Source organism: Pelecanus crispus, chromosome 2 (assembly GCF_030463565.1).
Source record: "Pelecanus crispus isolate bPelCri1 chromosome 2, bPelCri1.pri, whole genome shotgun sequence".
Lineage (NCBI taxonomy): Eukaryota > Metazoa > Chordata > Aves > Pelecaniformes > Pelecanidae > Pelecanus > Pelecanus crispus.
In genome coordinates, this window is record NC_134644.1 from 51,865,887 (window position 1) to 51,883,985 (window position 18,099).

At 49.0% G+C, this 18,099-nt stretch overlaps 2 protein-coding genes across 2 annotated transcripts; one reads left to right on the top strand and one right to left on the bottom strand.

The window, feature by feature from the left end:
* Nucleotides 1–1,985: 1,985 nt before the first annotated feature.
* On the bottom strand, nucleotides 1,986–8,242 carry SLC25A38 (solute carrier family 25 member 38). Its single transcript, XM_075705864.1, has 7 exons — nucleotides 8,222–8,242; nucleotides 7,035–7,156; nucleotides 6,299–6,383; nucleotides 5,570–5,749; nucleotides 4,938–5,106; nucleotides 4,131–4,297; nucleotides 1,986–2,719 (listed from the first exon to the last, which is right to left on the bottom strand). The coding sequence occupies exons 1-7, from the start codon at nucleotides 8,240–8,242 to the stop codon at nucleotides 2,597–2,599; spliced, it is 867 nt and encodes a 288-aa protein (XP_075561979.1). The 3' UTR covers nucleotides 1,986–2,596.
* Nucleotides 8,243–14,620: 6,378 nt separating this feature from the next.
* LOC104029469 (C-C chemokine receptor type 4-like) lies at nucleotides 14,621–17,747 on the top strand. Its single transcript, XM_009480819.2, has 3 exons — nucleotides 14,621–14,635; nucleotides 15,427–15,474; nucleotides 16,671–17,747. The coding sequence occupies exons 1-3, from the start codon at nucleotides 14,621–14,623 to the stop codon at nucleotides 17,745–17,747; spliced, it is 1,140 nt and encodes a 379-aa protein (XP_009479094.2).
* The last annotated feature ends 352 nt before the right edge of the window (nucleotides 17,748–18,099 follow it).

Here is an 18,099-nt window from a genome sequence, read left to right on the forward strand (position 1 = left end):
GGAAAAGCTAACACTGCTTTAGGCCTTCATAACACATGAATCCCAATTTAAAAAAAAAAAAAAATTGGTAGACTTTAAGACACTGCATATCAGAATAAATTCTCTAGTTCTTCCTTTGTTATGTGACCAGGCAGGAGTATATGGCATAAAAGTCACTGAAATGTTCCTGCATTTCAACTTTCTGATCAGGACGTTACTTAATGCAAGATTTATCACCTGGCAATTTTGCTTGCTTGCCTCATTTTTAAGAGCCTAAGTTTCTGTCTGCACAAGCTGCACACTGCTTTGCCATTGCTAAATCAGGAACTAAAATATTCATGAAGCACCTTGCAGGCTACACTATACGCAACCCTTGACTGCCACAGCCCAGGATAAACAACAGATCCACCTCAAACACCAGGTTAAGAAAGCCCCAAATAAATTCAGGCTTTCAGTGTAATATGTCGGTTTGACCCCATGCATAGGGAATTAAAAGACATAGGAGGTAACTCATGTAATTGCCACCTCACTCCACCCGGTTAGCAATCCTAGACTTGGTTCTCCAGCTCTCTGTGCCAGCAGTGCTCAGGATAACAGACAGCAGGATGTGCAGTTACCACTGTTCCACGCACCCTCACCAGTTCAGGTCACTAAGGGTAAGAGGGACAGCAAAAGAAAGGAAGGGTTCTTCATATTTAGGATTTGGCAAATGATGTGCCCACATGCCTGACAGTAAGAAGCAGCAGAGGGAATCTGACAGCTTGTCAGTCACAACGTGGAATGATTTGATGCAGTGCTCGATTCTTAACATACAGACACGTGCACATGGGACCCTCCACCATCATTCTTGGAGACTCCTGCACTATGTAGCACCAGTCTGCCCTCACAGATGGGCTGAGGCTAAAAACAGGCAGCACCTTCCAAGCCTCCAGCCTGCCCCCTTATGCTTTACTCACACTTAACTTTCACGTCAGCCATCAAACCTTCTTGGATTTGGAATCTGATGAAGAACATCTTTTACAACCCACATCTCCTCTACTCTTGTGCTCAGGAGGTTGCCAGCACAGGCAGTGATTGTGCAAATTACACTCCAAATTTTACAAACAACAGGTAGGTAGTACCATTTTTTTGTACAGCTACACTGTCATGTCTTCATATTCAGAGACATCTGCTCTGTTTTTAAAGTGAACTGCAATATCCCTAGATATTTAAGAAAATAAAAGCCAAAGCTATGTTTTCTGCAAGGTACACTACAGAACAGGATGCACACTTCTATGCCCAGCTTTGCAGCAACGCCAACAGAGCTGCAAGAGTCCCAACCCAGCCAGCCAGCACAGAGGCACAAGTGAAGAGGGGAGCAGGCTGTACCCAGGTTTGGACAGCACACACTATGAGGTCTTTCTAACAGAAGGCACAGTGGATGAAAAAAGTGTATTTATCTCTAAGCCTAAACTCAGGAATACTGAAATATGGACGACCTACTAAGAGAAAATGATCAGCTGGGAAACTGTGAAGGGTCTGTGTGGAGCCAGAGAATTAAAGATCCCTACCAAACACTCACAGGTCTCAAACTGTGGAGAAAGCTGATAGAAAAGAGCAAATCCAAAGAGACTGCACATGCAATCAGCAGCAGCTTTTAAGGGAAATCTGCAGTGTCAGTATCTATATCTGCTTCCATTATACATTTATGCATTATGAGCTATGACCCTAAAAGCTACATCTAAGGACCAGCTCGCACTGAGGGTGTTGATCTGGGATTAACAAATGAACAAGCGGAAGCAAATCAGTCTCTAGTACAACCGGATAAAAAAAAATACTTCAGTGTTCCTGATATAGTCAGACCAGCAGGAAACATGTTTTTCAGAGAACAAGTAGAACTTTGGTAGCAATCAACTCTAAAGTGCCTTATGCTTCTTAATTCCTGTGCAAACACTGCTGTAGAGGCCGAAGCGCATTTCAAGTGTTAAGATGCTCACATAATTGCACATGACACAACAAGGAGGTTCCAGTTACCTTCTCTGCTATCATCCACAGTACAAAAGTGATGACAGAGACCGTGTTCCTGGCTTTCCTTCAGCACTTCATTTCTCTTCCACCCACTCCTGCGATATAAGCATTAAGAGACACATACAGTCTCTCACCGTGGTCTGCAACGTTACCCTGTGAGAACAGAGCATATGTGGAAGGAGGATCTACATCAGATGGTGGGTCATTGTGGCCTTACTGGCCAGACCAGCAAGGAACAGGCTGGCAGGTTCTGCAATCACTGCACTCAAACACTTCTGCTCAGCCATGTCTCACTGCACAAAGGTGGTGAGCACAGAGCTATTTTTAAAAGGGGCTTTTCTCTCAGCACAGTTACCAGGCCATGGAAACCCTGCCATTTCCCATGGCAGTCTGCAAGTACAGTCCTTCTGGAATGCACTGATCACATGACGCAAAGCTCTGATCCTTCTTTCCTCTACTTGCCCAAAGGCCTAATCCCTTGTCTCAGAAGGGCTTTCTTCCTCCTGGCTGAGCAAGGCTTATTCCTCTGTGGAACTGGGAACTTCCTAGTGCCAGTTGATCACAGCAAGCGGGAGAAGGAGTGAAGCTGGTCATTTCTTGTGCAAGTCAATCAAGATTTCAAGCCCATTTTTTCCATCATCTGTTCATACACCGTCCATGCCATTGCTGCCATCAGAGTCCGCCTGAGGGCACGGGGCACACCACCTCGGAAAAAGCCGACCAGCCCAAAGTCCTGCAACGGGAGATAAACAGCAATCCATCATAATCTGCCTCTAGTGTTCTAATTTCTCATCATTTATTACATGGAACAGCACAGGACATATTTCAGCTCAGACCCAGATCAGTTTCTGAAAGACCTAGGCTTAAATAGCATTTAATGTTTAGGAAGAACCTGTAGTGGTATGCAATTGCAGGGCTACCCAAGAAATCAAGAGCAGTGAGTGAAGAAGCGAATGCCTGGATCGGGAAAGCCACACTCAAGCCCAACAAAGAGAACGCGAGGGTGTAACGGTTTCAAGACACTTCAGGAAAATGAGTTGTCCTTGGTTTAGAGCTTCATATTTACAAAAGTCACTTAGCTATTCTGTAAAAACTGAGATTTTTAAGTACTGAAGTAAAAAACACCATTCTGATATGAGAAAAATGTACCATGCACAAAAAAATCCATGCACAAATAAACAGGTTCCTGTTTAGGAATAGAGTTCAATATGGAAACAGAGCAAACCTGCCAAGATTTGCCCTTCTGAGGGCAGGAAGGGAAAGGTGGGCTTTGAGTACATCTCCATCCCATTCCTGGGATACAGATCTGGGCATTTATTTCTCTTTTAGTGTCCAAAGGGCAAAGAATTGTTTTGTAGCTGGCTTATATCTGAAACTGGCATTTCATGCTACATACTAAAGAAACCCTGTGTCCCACTGTGGTAATCACAGATGTGCCTACACCGATAAACCACAGGCAGCAGCAGCTGTAAGTACAGCTCCTCCAAGCCTACATACTAAGCTAAGCTGAAATAAAGTTAAGGTGAAATAAGCTAAGCACTTTCCACCACTACCAGTGTAAGAATCAATACATAACAGACAGAACTGAAGTGAAATCATTTACCAGCCTGAAACATGAAGCAGGCCTGTGTGGAGAGACGCTTGCTAGAATATGCCCAGCTTTGTGCTCCAGTACTCTGAGCTTGCTCTTCAATTCCCCATCATCTGTATTTTTGTGAAAACAGATATAGGACTAAGGAATTGCAAGAATAATCATGGAGCAAGTTCACTGCCTTGCAATCCATTCAAGAGGAGCAAGAAACACATCTGAGTAGTGACAATAGCCTCTCTAGTTACAGGGAAAAGCGAGGAATGGACTGAAGCCTTTGACTGTTTTCGGACCATCAGACAGAGTACTTTCCAGCTATTACTGAACAAGTCCGCACATAAACCAGTGATGAGATTCAGTGTCAGTCTCCCACAGCATGACCCACCTCAGGTTCTGAAAATGCTGGCACCGATTAGTCTGACTGCAAGAACACATCCAGCAGTCACATTTGTTCACCCCCTTTAAAAGACAACAACTTTCTTATCATAGCTGTGCTTTGGGCAAGGAGATCAAAAGTGGGGCTGTGATTGCACGTATTAGAAGGGATTCACCTCACCTTGTAGATGAATGCAATGGCCTGGCTTGTCCTGCGGTACTTTTGGGGGGACAGCTGCATGTGTGTTTTGATGACATCAGCAGGCTGTGTTGCCAGGGAGGCCAAGATTCCCGCAAAGATCCCACAGCCAAAATTGATCACAGGCATGAGCACTGGATCCAGCTGGTCTGCAACAGAGCAAAGGGAATGCACTCAGACACAAAACAGGCCAGGAATACTTGCCCTGCATGACAAAGTGAAAAGCTACTGAATGATTAAATTGGCATCGGGGTCTAAAAGAAGTTAAATCCATGCAAGGTAGAGAAACCTTTCAAGGGGAAAAGTGGCAACAAGTCAAAAGTTAGCAGTATTAAAAAGCCTCACTTGCTGGGGAACTGAATTTGACACGAACCCAGAGAAGGAAAGATTGTGCAAGTGTTGCCCCAGCCAGTTCTAACATCAGAGAAACCCCAGGTTAGTGGAAACTGATTGGTATACAAGACAACCAGCAGCAGAAAGGACGGTTGAACACATCAACTCTCACATTCTCAACTCAACACATCACATTCTCTTTCAACTGTTCACTAACCCACCTTATGCATCAGTCTTCATAAAAGACAATCAGTTTCAGGATAATTTCCATTTCTACACTGACCTGAGCTACAGGCCTACAGTTCTCCACAGGAAAATATGAATGTCCCACCTAAAGCCCTACAAGAGACTGATTTAACTACTGAGGCAATAAGCAGAGCATGCAGGCAGTCAACTGCAGGGCAAGAGGCGAGAAAAGAAACATCTCCCATCACAGCCTCCAATGTTCAGCCGTACCCTGAGGTGTGAAGTTTTTGGTCTGTGTGTAGAACATCAGGTAGATCCCAGAGAAGGGTGCATCCCGCAGCAGTGTTGCGGTGAGCCCGCTGAACATGCCACGAGCCCCTTCTGTCTGATAGATGTTCTTCAGAGCTCCATATACACTCCCATAGCCAAAGCTGCCACTCTGCAAGGGTAGACAACAGTCAGTCACCCATGTGCCAGACACAGGCCAAGGAGCCCTACACACACCCCAAGGCCACCCTGTCCAAACAAGCGTTAGTATGTGCTCCATGTGATGCCTGAGATGGCAGCACAGAGGACAGCCCAAGGCAAAAACTGGGTTCCACCTACCTCAGCTTTTAAAACAAACCTTCAAGACGGTAAAAGAAGAAAGAAGCTAGAATTACGCATTATATACAACTGAAACTTTAAAATCTCAGGGCGAATTCTGTTTCATGTTACACTTCTTGCCTAAAAATCAGTGCATGGCTTTTCCTGCACAATGTCTGAACTGGGATGCAATCGGGACTACATCCTTGACTGCACTCAAGTGGCAGCAATCTTCTCCAGATGGCAGAAATTCTTTTTCATCATGCGGAAGGGGTATGACATCATTAACAGGGAACTAATTAGGAAGTCACACTCACCTCATATCGGGTCTTCACTACAGTCACTGGCAACATACAAATCCCAGATACCGCACGTGCGGTAGCACCCAGAAAGACAGACTCCAGGGCTGTGGATGAACGGTCTGATAGAAACCTTTGCTTCATCATGTACAAAGTGCTGAAGTAAATCCCAACCCCAGGAATACATCTTGCAAAGGACTTCAGAAGAAACAGAAGCAGATGAAGAAAGAAAAGGCACATGTAAGACAAAATATACTACAGAACATTTCAGAGACTGTTAAACTTGACAGGAAGCTTTGCACCAAAACAAACAAACAAACAAAAAAAACTTCAGCAATTTTTTCCTCAGCTAACATGCTGAGGAAAAGAAGGCAAGATAAAAATCATTTACAGCATTGACAGCCAATTGATTCAAATGATGCCAGGACTTAATGCATTCCTCAACAGCGGTTTTCTAGGAACAAGATATTCCAAAACAAAATGAGGTTGGTACGGTTGCCACCCCACATTTGCAATGGTATTCAAGTATTCAGCTGCTCAGGACTGCAATCCACAGTGACTGCTATGACCCAATCAGTGGAATTCACAACATTAACTCCTTAAAATAGGATTTTACCATCTGAATCACATGGTTTCATTCATAATTGTACAAGAGCCAGCTATTTAAATCCAGTGCATAGTTAGTAATAAACAGTAGGTTTATTTATGTATTTATTTTTAGAAGTCAGGGTTAAGGCAGCCACTTACTGGAGAGACACCTTTCCAGAGCCCCAGAAGACTCTCAGTACGAACAACTCTAAAGAGCAGCGTTACCATCCCAGCACGACTGGACCTGAAAGGAAGACAAGACAGGAACTGCAAAGATGACCTGCTTATGCTCTCTAGCAGCCATACTACGCAGCTACCCCCTTTCACTTGTTTCTCTGTGCATTACCCCAGCACCTCAGAGGTGTTCCTTCTAGACTCAGCCTACTTTTCTCAGTCACTCATTCCAGGCACTCACTTCTCTGTCACCTTCTGCATTCCCACCACTTGTAACACATGTGAGAGGCCTCTCTCGTTAGCACCTTCAGTTGCTCACTCCCTTTGTTAGCAGCCAGTGTAGTCATAGTTGACTACACCTGGCAAATGGGAGCAGCTGCACATGTGGACAGGCTATGTAGCAACAACACATGATTTTTCAGGCACAGGACACCCTGTGAAACTGCATGGTGGCCACTCCAGCAAACACCAGTCTCTCAGATGCATACATACAAATGCTCTGGTTACATGTTATTAAAGTAGTGTTCACAAGAGCAGCCATTTTCTCTCTTCTGGAGCAAAATATCAATCCTTCTCCATGCTCTCCATACCTCCTATTTCAGAAAGGCTCTCAGTATCTGAATTACAACCCTGAACTCCAAGCCCCAGCCAGCAAATCAGGCAGAAGCCTACGGTGGTGCACCTCCGCACCCCCCACACATAGACATCCCCACTCTCTCACCCATTCGCAGCAGGCTGCAGAGTTTGCAGGCGGGTTTTCAGCAGGTCAAGGGGTTGGAAGAGGAGTGTGGAGCAAGTACCACTGATGGAGCCACACACGAAGGCCTTTATGACTGGATGCATCTGGAAGAGGAAGAGGAGGACTTTAAACTGCCACTTAATTAAGGATGGCACAAGAGGAAATATAGGAGCTGAAACGTCACTTGTTATAGGAAAGGAAGACTAGCTAAGGACTGCTGCTTAGGGCACATGAAACTTTTTCAGACCTTTTCAGAGTCTGATCAAGTTTTATTTGTGGTTTTTGGTCCCCCTGCATTACCTGCGAGATTGTTCCAGAATCTTCTTGCAATTCAGCAGTTGGAAAGTTTTCTGAACATCAAATGTATTAGCAGCCATTTGGTAACCATTTGCCATGTTAAAGGAAATGGGTGCCCCCTTCCCACCGCCCCAACTGCCTGTGCCTTAGCCCCAATCCCATCCACCTCTGCTCAGCGCCTCCGGCCCTTCCTCCCCATTGCACACCAAGCTCTCCCACTGCCATGGGCACTAGCAGAGCTCTCCCTTAAAACTGCCCACCACTCAAACCCGGCTCAAACACACCCAAAGCACAGCACAACCTGCTCAGCTAAGGGCTGGTTTTCCTATCCACACCGGCTGTCACCTCTCAGCACTTCTCAGGTGATAAGGCAGAAGGTGCAAACCACAGAGCAAGGTTGAGGGTTTTTTTATTAAAATACATAATGGTGTTTTGTTAACGAAGAACGGATTTCTACACCCCTTGGAGCAGAGTCACGTTAGAGAACATATTTGCAGCACGGTGGTTTCTGGAGGGGCACGCTCAGAAGCCACTAACGCGTCTTTCGCAGTGAGCTGCCCATGGCTGCCTTCCACCGCCGACTTGCAGACCCCTCCGAAAACCCGTTACGACCCTGCGGCCGCGCTGCACGGCCGAGGCAGCGGCCGCCCTCCACCGTCCCGCCTGTCCCTCAGGCCGCCCCGGGGCCTGCCTCCCGAGAGCGGAGGACAGGAGGAGGGGAAGGAGCACAGCGAGACCACCCCCCCGCCGCCGCCTCCCACCCGGGCGCAGCCGCCGGGCTCTCCTCAGCAGACCGAGCGAGGAGCCCCCGGGGACGACGCTCGGTTACCGGCACCCCAACGGCCCGTAACGGCCCGGCCGCGCGTCACTACCTCTGCCTCTCGCCCCGGCATCCCAGCGCCGCTCCGCAGCCAGTCAGCGCGGCGGGACGGAGTGACGCGCGCCGCGCCTCGCCCCCGCCGGCCAATCGGAGCCGCCGGCCCTGAGCCACCCCGCGGCGCGGAGCGAGGGGTATGGACGGCGGCGCTGCGAGGCGCGCGCGCGCTTCCCCTTAACCCTTCGGGTGCCGCGCCGCGCCGCGCCCCCCCCCCCCCCCCCCCGCACCGGCTGCCCCCGCCGGCGGCCTTGCGCTCCCGGGCCCAGCCGGGCCGCGGCCTGGCCAGCGCCGGGACCGAGCCTGAGAGCGAGCAAGAGCCGGCCGCAGCCAGCCGCCTCCCCCCCCGGGATGGCATTTTTGTCACATGTCGTGGCTATTCAGTATCCAGCAACTGAGCCCCGGTGGGCTCTGTCAGACTCGGCCAGCGGGAAGGGGGCCGTTTATAAGGGGCAAATCTTCCCTCCTCCCCCACCCCCGCAACCGGCTTTTTGTGGAGACTGTGGCGTTCAAAAAGCTGGGCTGCTCCCTGACGCTTTCTTACCACGAGTGTTTCCACTTGGTGTTGCCCCTTGGTCCTCCACATCCTGGGCCCGGACCAGAGGAGGGCTGGGTTTCCAGAGCACTGAAGGAGCGAGGCGCTGAAATGAGGCGCTTCTATTTTAGACCCGCGTCAGCCCCTCAGATTGTGCATCTTCGCCGTGCCCTCAGCCCTCAGACTGTGCATTTGTTAATGAAGAACGGGTTTCTACACCCCTTGGAGCAGGCCCCGCAGGGCCAGCTGCTGTTTTATCAGCGAAGCAGGAGGAGTGCGCAGCGGCTTCGATGAGCTGCATTTCCGAGAATCTCACCGGCCAGCTTGCCATGCCCTGGCTGAGTAAGGGGCTGCGTGTACAGACATGTCACGCTCCAGGGAAGTTGGGCTCTTCCTAGAAAGAAAATTCTGGGTGCAGCAATAGCCACGCGCACAAACCGCTTCCTCTTGTTTGCTCGCTTTGCCACATGGCAGCCCCTTAAGAAAGAGGGAAAGTAGTTCTCTGAGAAAATGTAACACACAGGCTAGCAAACGCTAGTGTCGTGGTTTAGGCCCAGCCAGCAACTAAGCACCACGCAGCCGCTCGCTCACTCCCCCTACCCCGATGGGACTGGGGAGAGAATCGGAGGAGTAAGAGTGAGAAACACTCCTGGGTTGAGATAAGAACAGTTTAAGAATTGAAATAAAGTAAAATAGGAATGATAATAATAACAATATAATAATAATAGTAATAATAATATACAAAGCAAGTGATGCACAATGCAATTGCTCACCACCCGCCGACCAATACCCAGACAGTTCCCGAGCAGCGATCGCTGCTCCCCAGCCAACCCCCCCAGTTTATATACTGAGCATGACATCATATGGTATGGAATAGCCTTTGGTCAGTTTGGATCAACTATTCTGGCTGTGCCCCCTCCCAGTTTCTTGTGCACCTGGCAGAGCATGGGAAGCTGAAAAGTCCTTGACTGGCATAAGCAGTACTCAGCAACAACTAAAAACATCAGTGTGTTATCAACATTCTTCTCCTACTAAATCCAAAACACAGCACTATGCCTGCTACTAGGAAGAAAATTAACTCTATCCCAGCCGAAACCAGGACAGCTAGTCATTAGGGACTCGGTCCTCCCTTTTGCAAGCTCCTCTCTCTTGTTATGCAGCTCCCTCCTTTGGGGAGTGACTGTCATCTTACATTTCATTAACTGACTCTGCCTGCTAACTGCTGGAAAAGAGGATCAGCTCAGCCCCAGCCCTCCTGGTGCTTCTTTCCCCAGCTCACATCTTTCTCCACCATGGGCCTCCATGGGGGACAGCCTGCCTCACCATGGCCTTCCCCACTGGCTGCAGAGGAACCTCTGCTCCGGCGCCTGGAGCACCTCCTCCCTCTCCTTCACCGGCCTTGGTGTCTGCAGGGCTCTTTCTCTCACATATTCTCACACCTCTCCCACAGCTGCTGCTACACAGTGTTTTTTACCCCTTCTTAAATACGTTATCACAGAGACTCTACCAGTGTCGCTGATAGGCTCAGCTTAGCCAGCCGCGGGTCCATCTGGGATTTAGCTGGAACTGGTTAATTCCAACATGGAGGCAGCTTCTGGCATCTTCTCACAGAAACCAACCCTGCAGCCCCTGCGCTACCAAAACCTTGCCATGTAAACCCAATACATTATTGATTGTACAAGGAAGCTGGCTTGGAGGTATGTGTCATTTTGAAAAATCTCCTTTGGCTGGTTTTCTTTGGTGTGTTTCTGCTGTGCTGGATGGGACTGGGTAGGTACCCAAGCACTTTACAGGGATGTTTTGTTCTCAGAACCAATTCTGACTTTAGCCATGGCAGTTTGCATCTTGTTTGACTTCTGCTTTGAAGACGCAGTAAAAACACATTTAAATGAATGTTTAGAGGAGTGAGCGTAACAACTCTAATAAGGCTGAGAAACCCAAATGATGCGTTTGAAATGTTTCTGTATGGAGCTGAGCTTTTGTATGGAGCTGGGGGTGGTGTGGCTGGATCCTCTCCCTCCATGCCTTTGGGTGGAGCTACGATGGACACTTGCGTTGTTTCCCGAAGCAAAGCAGGGACTGTAACAATAGTGGCCAAACGGTGCACATCCCAAGGAGGAGCTCTTCCAGCCTGAAACCTTGGCAGTAACAGCAGTCTCCGTGTTCTTGGCTTGCTGTAGACCTGGAAGAGTTTTGCTCCCTTAAAATATGACTCACGATGAATAAGGAGATGAAGCAGCACTGCTGATCACACACATCTCTGCAGGGATGATTTCCGTGCCTCGCTTCTGCAGGAAAACCCAGCAAAGGAAGCCTCATCCCTTCATGTCACTGTCCTGGAGAGATGCAAAGATACAATTCAGCTCTGGTGGCTTTCCAGCCACCAGTGGGAGACATTTATTCTTCATTAAAAAGGCGAGGAGGCAAAAGTTACCTGCATGATCTGGGTCTGGACTGGTCCCTGCTCAGGGGTGGCTGCAGCTGGGGTGCCCAGACACTTACTGGCTTTAGGTGTAGGACAGCTCTGTCTGAACCCATGGTCTCTTCGACCCCCATGCCTCACACTACAGTCTTACCATGGTCCCAAATTCCCCCAGCTGCTGAGAGACAGGAACTGAAAGGTGAAGTGTCTCTGACTCTGCTGAGGGAGCAAGCCTCTCTGCAGAGCCAAACACTGCTTTGAGCCACTGCCAGTGCAGGAGAGACACCTGCATACTGCACACATGCACCCACATGTGACGGAGGCACGGACGTGGCTTATAGTGCACAGTGGAATGGGCACACCAGAGCACATGAGCAGGACAATGTCCTGACATGTTGTCGGGCAGATTAGCAAATGGCCTTGACATCATTCCTTTCAGTACTTAAAGGGGGCCTATAGGAAAGATGGGGAGAATCTTTTTAGCAAGGCCTGTTGTGACAGGACAAGGAGTAATGGTTTTAAACTAAAGGAGGGTACATTTAGACTGAAGAAATTCTTTACAATGAGGGTGGTGAAACACTGGAACAGGTTGCCCAGAGAGGCAGTGGAGGCCCCATCCCTAGAAACATTCAGGGTCAGGTTGGATGGGGCTGTGAGCAACCTGATCTAGTTAAAGCTGTCCCTGCTCCCTGCAGGGGGGTTGGGCTAGATGATCTCTAAAGGTCCCTTCCAACCCAAAGCATTCTATGATTCTATGATCACTGCAGGGAAGGTGCTGCTGGCAAGCCCTGAGAGGCAGAGCTGAAGCTGGCAGGTGTGTTTGCACCCAGCACCACCCCTCTCTTTGCACCGCTGCAGCCGAGCACGCCGTGGGTGCTGAAGGTGCCAAATCTGTGGTTACAAGTTAAGAAAGGTGTTTTCCGGCCTTTGGCCCAAACCAAAAGGATCCCCAGGGGGATGTGTGGTGCCATGCTGCAGACCAGGACTCTGCTGTTACTAGGATGATTTGGCTCTGCAGTGCCTGCAGGACATTTTCTGCTGAGTCTCTGTCCAGAAGAAACAGGTTATATTTATCTCATGCTGTTACTCATATTTTCCATCTGCTGTAACACCGTAAGCACTCCTGTGAGGTCGAGGAGTGGGCAGGTGAGAGCAGGGCATCCTGTCCGGGCCACACTGCCAGCGGGAGCGGCACCAGCGCCCAGGCACTGTCCCGCCTGCAGGGTGGCTACCCAGGGACAGCTGCAGCCCTCTCTGCTCCTCCTGGGCACCTGCCTCCTCCTTCTCCTGCTCCTCCTCCCTTTCTCTCAGGGGAGAGAAAATATAACAAAAAAGCTCATGGGTTGAGGTAAGGACAGGGAGAGGTCACTCAGCAATTACCATCACAGGCAAAACACACTCGACTTGGGGAAAATCAGTTTAATTTATTACCAGTCAAATCACAGTACGAAAATGACAAATAAAAACTAAACCTTAAAACACCTTCCCCCCCAACACCTCCCTTCTCACCGGGCTCAACTTCACTCCTGATTTTCTCTACCTCCTCCCCCTGAGCAGCGCAGGGGGATGGCGAATGGGGGTTGTGGTCAGTTCATCACACGTCTCTGCCGCTCCTTCCTCCTCAGGGGAGGACTCCTCACACTCTTCCCCTGCTCCAGCATGGGGTCCCACCCACGGGAGACAGTCCTCCACAAACTTCTCCAATGTGAGTCCTTCCCACGGGATACAGTTCTTCACGAACTGCTCCACTGTGGGTCCCTTCCACGGGGTGCAGTCCTTCAGGAGCAGACTGCTCCAGCGTGGGTGCCCTGTGGGGTCACAAGTCCTGCCAGCAAACCTGCCCCAGTGTGGGCTCCTCTCTCCCCATGGGTCCACAGGTCCTGCCAGGCGCCTGCTTCAGCCTGGGCTTCCCACGGGGTCACAGCCTCCTTCAGGCACACCCACCTGCTCCGGCGTGGGGTCCTCCCCGGGCTGCAGGTGGATATCTGCTCCACCACGGACCTCCATGGGCTGCAGGGGCACAGCCTGCCTCACCATGGTCTGCACCAGGGGCTGCAGGGGAATCTCTGCTCCGGTGCCTGGAGCACCTCCTCCCCCTCCTTCTCCACTGACCTTGGTGTCTGCAGAGTCGTTCCTGTCACATATTCTCACTCCTCACTCCAGCTGCAGTTTTTGTGTTCCTTTGGACTTTTTTTCCCCTTCTTAAATATGTTATCCCAGAGTTGCTACCACCATCACTGATTGGATTGGCCTTGGCCAGCAGCGAGTTTGTCTTGGAGCCAGCTGCCATTGGCTCTATCGGACATAGGGAAAGCTTCTAGCAGCTTCTCACAGAAGCTACCCCTGTAGCCCCCCCGCTACCAAAATCTTGCCACACAAACCCAATACACACACATAAAACTTTGATCCGATACCATACTGCCCACCACAGCCAAAGAAAGCCAGCCACTGCCACATGTGTAATAGTTGCAGATTTTCTCAGTTCATGGAGATTTATCCGTCTGCCTTTGCAGTGATGGTGAATGAAGGTGGGCATTCAGAGGGTTTAAGAGAGATGATAGACCATTCCACATGGGGATCTCCAGCACACATCTATGGACTGACACCCAGTGAGGTGCTGTTTGCTCAAAGACAAAAAAAAAGGTGATGTGACTTGCCTGAATTACAGTAACAGCACCAGGCTATAGCGAGGAGCAGCAGTATTTAAGGAGACAACACACACTTCAAATGCTGCCCGTTGCTCAGTAGTGCTGCTCTTTCCCATACATCTTGCGTTGCAGGGGAAATCGGAGACAGCTGTGGGATTGTTGTCTCACAAAGGGAGTTCGTTACCCAGTGTGCAACAATCCAATTCACACACTGAGTCAAGATACTGATTTTATTTCATTTCTGGTCAGAGATGGGTGCTACGTGGTAATTCCACAAAGCTAGCACACTGAATGAGACTTTCTGCACCTTATTTATACACAAAACTTACAGAGTTAGTAATTATCCTTTTTGCAATTATTGGTTAGTAATTACCATCCTATCTACTATTGGTCAACTATATTCTAATTAGCCTCACTTGCTATGTAAATTAGCATGCATGCTCCTTACGGGGGGAGGCGGGGGGCGAATCGTTTTGGTCCTAAATTGGGTCAGTTGTCGCGATATCCCCCTGCCAGAATTACCTTTCCCCCAGTTACTGTTTTTCGGCAATCATCCAGTTTTTCTGGCACCTTCTGGGGTAGGATGTTCCCTTTTATCAGTTTCTCAGTACTTTTTCAAGGTCTAGTTGCTCCGGGATGTCTTTGGTTAAAGGATGCTAAATGTTTGTTCTTCGGATTAGGGATGATTAAATGTCCTTTACTTGCCAGCTTACAAAAACCTCTTGGCCTGATACGATGTTAACTAAGTTTCAGATTTAGCCTTCAACAGGATGAAAGCCATGTTGGGTCAGAATGAGGCCCCAGCAGGTACTTGGTAGAGTCAGTGGAAATCCAGTGCTGTTCAGGGCTTTACTTCAGTGTTAGTCTCTGAGAGGGCCTGCAGGGTGCATGTTTTGGGAAGGAAGGTTGATACGGATGTGGCAGCATTAGGTATATGGTTGGACTCAGTGATCTTAAAGGTCTTTTCCAACCTAAACAATTCTATGAATCTGTGTTCCACTGGGTATTTCTGTCTGTGGGTGGTTGTTGCAGGGGGAAGGTGCCTTCCAAGGAAAAATGTCAAAGCAAACATGATACCTTTTGCCACTGCTGGCTGTCGGCAGCATTGGGCCATTCCCCACAGACATCTTCACTGAAAATCCTTGGAGCAGAGGAGAGGCAGCGCTGCTTCCCCTCTCCCAACCATGGGGGCTGCAGAGCAGGGGCTGCAGGTGAGGGATGGGAGCACCTTGCAGATGCGTGGGGGAAATTGCAAGTCTCTTCCACTGACGTTCATATTAGTGCTCAAAGTGAAAAGACATAGATCATTTAGAAGATAAACCAGACATGTTTCCGTTTCTCTGAATGTCAGCTAAATAGGGTAACTGATTGGGTTGGGGTGTCATAGATCTTTATTGTAACATGTATCACTCAAAGGAAAAGGCATTTTATGACTATGCACTGCTAGGGTGAGGACCTTGCCTGTGACTTTGCATTGCAACATAAGCTCAGGTAAATACTGCCAGCATATATGTGTGAAGGTATGCCCACTTCTTAAAAACCTGTGATATAAAGGCCTTTCTTTTACACTCTTTCAGACACAGTGTTGAATTACGGAGCGGAACTTGATGTACCTGCTGGGCAGAGAGGTCTCTGAGGATATGTCGGTGAGTCATTCTCTGCTGGGCTGCTGCCTTGCAAGCCGAGGCCAGTAGCACATCTGAGGGGTCCAGTTTTGGCTAAGGGGACACATAGTACTGGTAGGGACAGCGAGGGTTTAGAAGAAATCAGTGTGATTGTTGTTCTCCGAAAAAAACAGTGAGTGAAAATGTCTTTGGCTAATGAGAATGGGGGATGTGCTGCCACCCATCTTCTTTAGCTGTTTGCAGTCACAGGTGCTGCCCAGGGATGTGGGTGGTTGCTGCTGGGGGGCTGCGAGGGAGGGAGGGAGCAGGGAAGCGGAACGTTGCTGCTGCTGGTGTATCCTGACAGGTGCCAGGAGAGCAGAGCTGCTGATGTTGAAAGGAAATCCAGCCATCCTCATTAGCAAAGTAAAGTCTTGGTGGGCAGGAGCTGCTGCCAGCAGCAGTTTGTGCTGGCACAGGCCAATAGGGCAAAATTCCTGCTGGGGAGGAGGGAAGAACGGGCAGAAACCCCCATGTGCTCTTTGGGAAGTTGCCCCTCAGGCCAGAGCTGCCACCACTGATCTCACCCATGGAAAGAGTGTGCAATGTGCCACAACCACCAGTTACCTGTACGTGCTGGTGCCTTTACAGCTGAAAACCTGCTTGAACTGTGCGGGAATTCTCTGCAAAAGTAACTTGTCACATGAAGGGGTATTTCTGGCACTCAGCTAACTGGAAACGAAGCTTTTATGAGATGAGCATTTAAATGCCAGTTCCTCCCTGAGCACTGCTCCCTTTCTCTTTTCTGAAGGAAACGTGGAATAGGACCCCAAAACCTTTGTCAGGGTCTCTCAGCCCCATGACTATGCCCATTTGGTTGCTGGTTTGGGGATGCTCCCTGGCTCTGGCCCTGGTGCCCCACCACATCCACCTGGACTCCAGGCACAGGACTGGGCACCCCACATGGAGCCAGCGGGGGGATACTGGTAACCTCTGGTTTACCACCACAGCTGCATTTTCCTTGATCTCCTCTGCCCCTCTGGTGCAAGAACCTCATCCTGGATCTTGCAGGGGAGGACTGGTCACTCATGTTCATTCCTCATTTGTATCCTCCAACACAGCTGAGGCACAGTTGTTTTGTCCTCATGCGGCTTGGTGTGAGCTGACTTGTGCCTAGTATATTTACTAAGAGGGTAATTTGGGATTTGGGCCTCATGAACTTCATTGTCTTTGAACAGGTGGGTTACACATCACCAACATCTAACTCCTCTGCAGCCTATGAATATCCCTTCTACCCTGGACTGGACATCAGCTGTGATCTTGAAAATATTCCAGCATTTGCATCTACCTTTTTACCAGTGCTGTACTCCCTACTGTTTGTGACTGGCCTCGTGGGAAATGCTTTGGTCATTTGGGTCCTAACAGTCTTCAAGAAAGTCAGGGCCATGACTGATGTTTATCTGCTGAACCTCGCCATCTCTGACCTCCTCTTTGTTTTCTCCCTCCCCTTCTTGGTTCAGTACTCCATCATGAGCCAGTGGACTTTTGGAAATGTGATGTGTAAGATCATCAGCTCAGCTTACTTCATTGGTTTCTACAGCAGCACCTTCTTCATAACCATTATGAGCGTTGACAGGTACTTGGCCATTGTCCGGTCTGTCTACGCTCTACAGATTCGGACAACTGCCCATGGGGTTATCAGCAGCCTGGCCCTTTGGGGAGTTGCCATTTTAGCATCAGCACCAGAGTTAATTTTTTTCCAGGAAACAAATGACAATAACCAGAGTAAGTGTACCCCTCACTATCCTGACAGCAACAATGGCTGGAAGACTTTCAGTAATTTTGAAGTCAATATCCTGGGGTGGCTGATGCCTGTTGGTGTCCTCATTTTCTGCTACCACAGCATCTTGAAAAGCCTGCAGAAGTGCCATACTCAGAACAAGTACAAAGCAATGAAACTGGTTTTCATTGTCGTCATTGTGTTTTTCTTCTTCTGGACCCCCGTCAACATTGTGATTTTTCTGGACTCTCTGAGGAACTTATATGTCATTGATGACTGCCAGACAAGCCGAAGGCTAGACCTAGCCATGGAGCTGGCTGAGGCGCTCTCTTTCATCCACTGCTGCCTCAACCCAGTCATCTATGCCTTTGTAGGAGAGAAGTTCAAGAAGCATCTCTGTGAAGCTTTCAGAAAATACACACGTTTTCTGTTGATCTGCAAAGACTGCGGTGCTTTCAATGGGCACAGCCTGGACAAGCACTCCTCTCTGCACACTGCATCCTCACAGTCGTCTTTTGTTGGCACTGTCTTGTAGAGCTACAAGTCAAGAACTTTACTCCTGAACAGGTGACCTGAAGTTGAGAAATCCTCCTAGCACGTCATGCACAGGGATGCACTGTTTATGCAACCTTTTAGGTTTAGGAAAAGCAGAAGCAACTGCTTGAGCTTGCTTTTATCATGCTTGCCTTTGGGTTTCTTACTTTTTAGCATCTTCCTCCCTTTCCCTTGTGTCCTGGTTTTGGCTGGGATAGAAGTTAATTTTCTTCCTAGTAGCTGGCATAGTGCTGTGTTTGGATTTAGTAGGAGAAGAATGTTGATAACACGCTGATGTTTTAGTTGTTGCTAAGTACTGCTTATGCTAGTCAAGGACTTTTCAGCTTCCCATG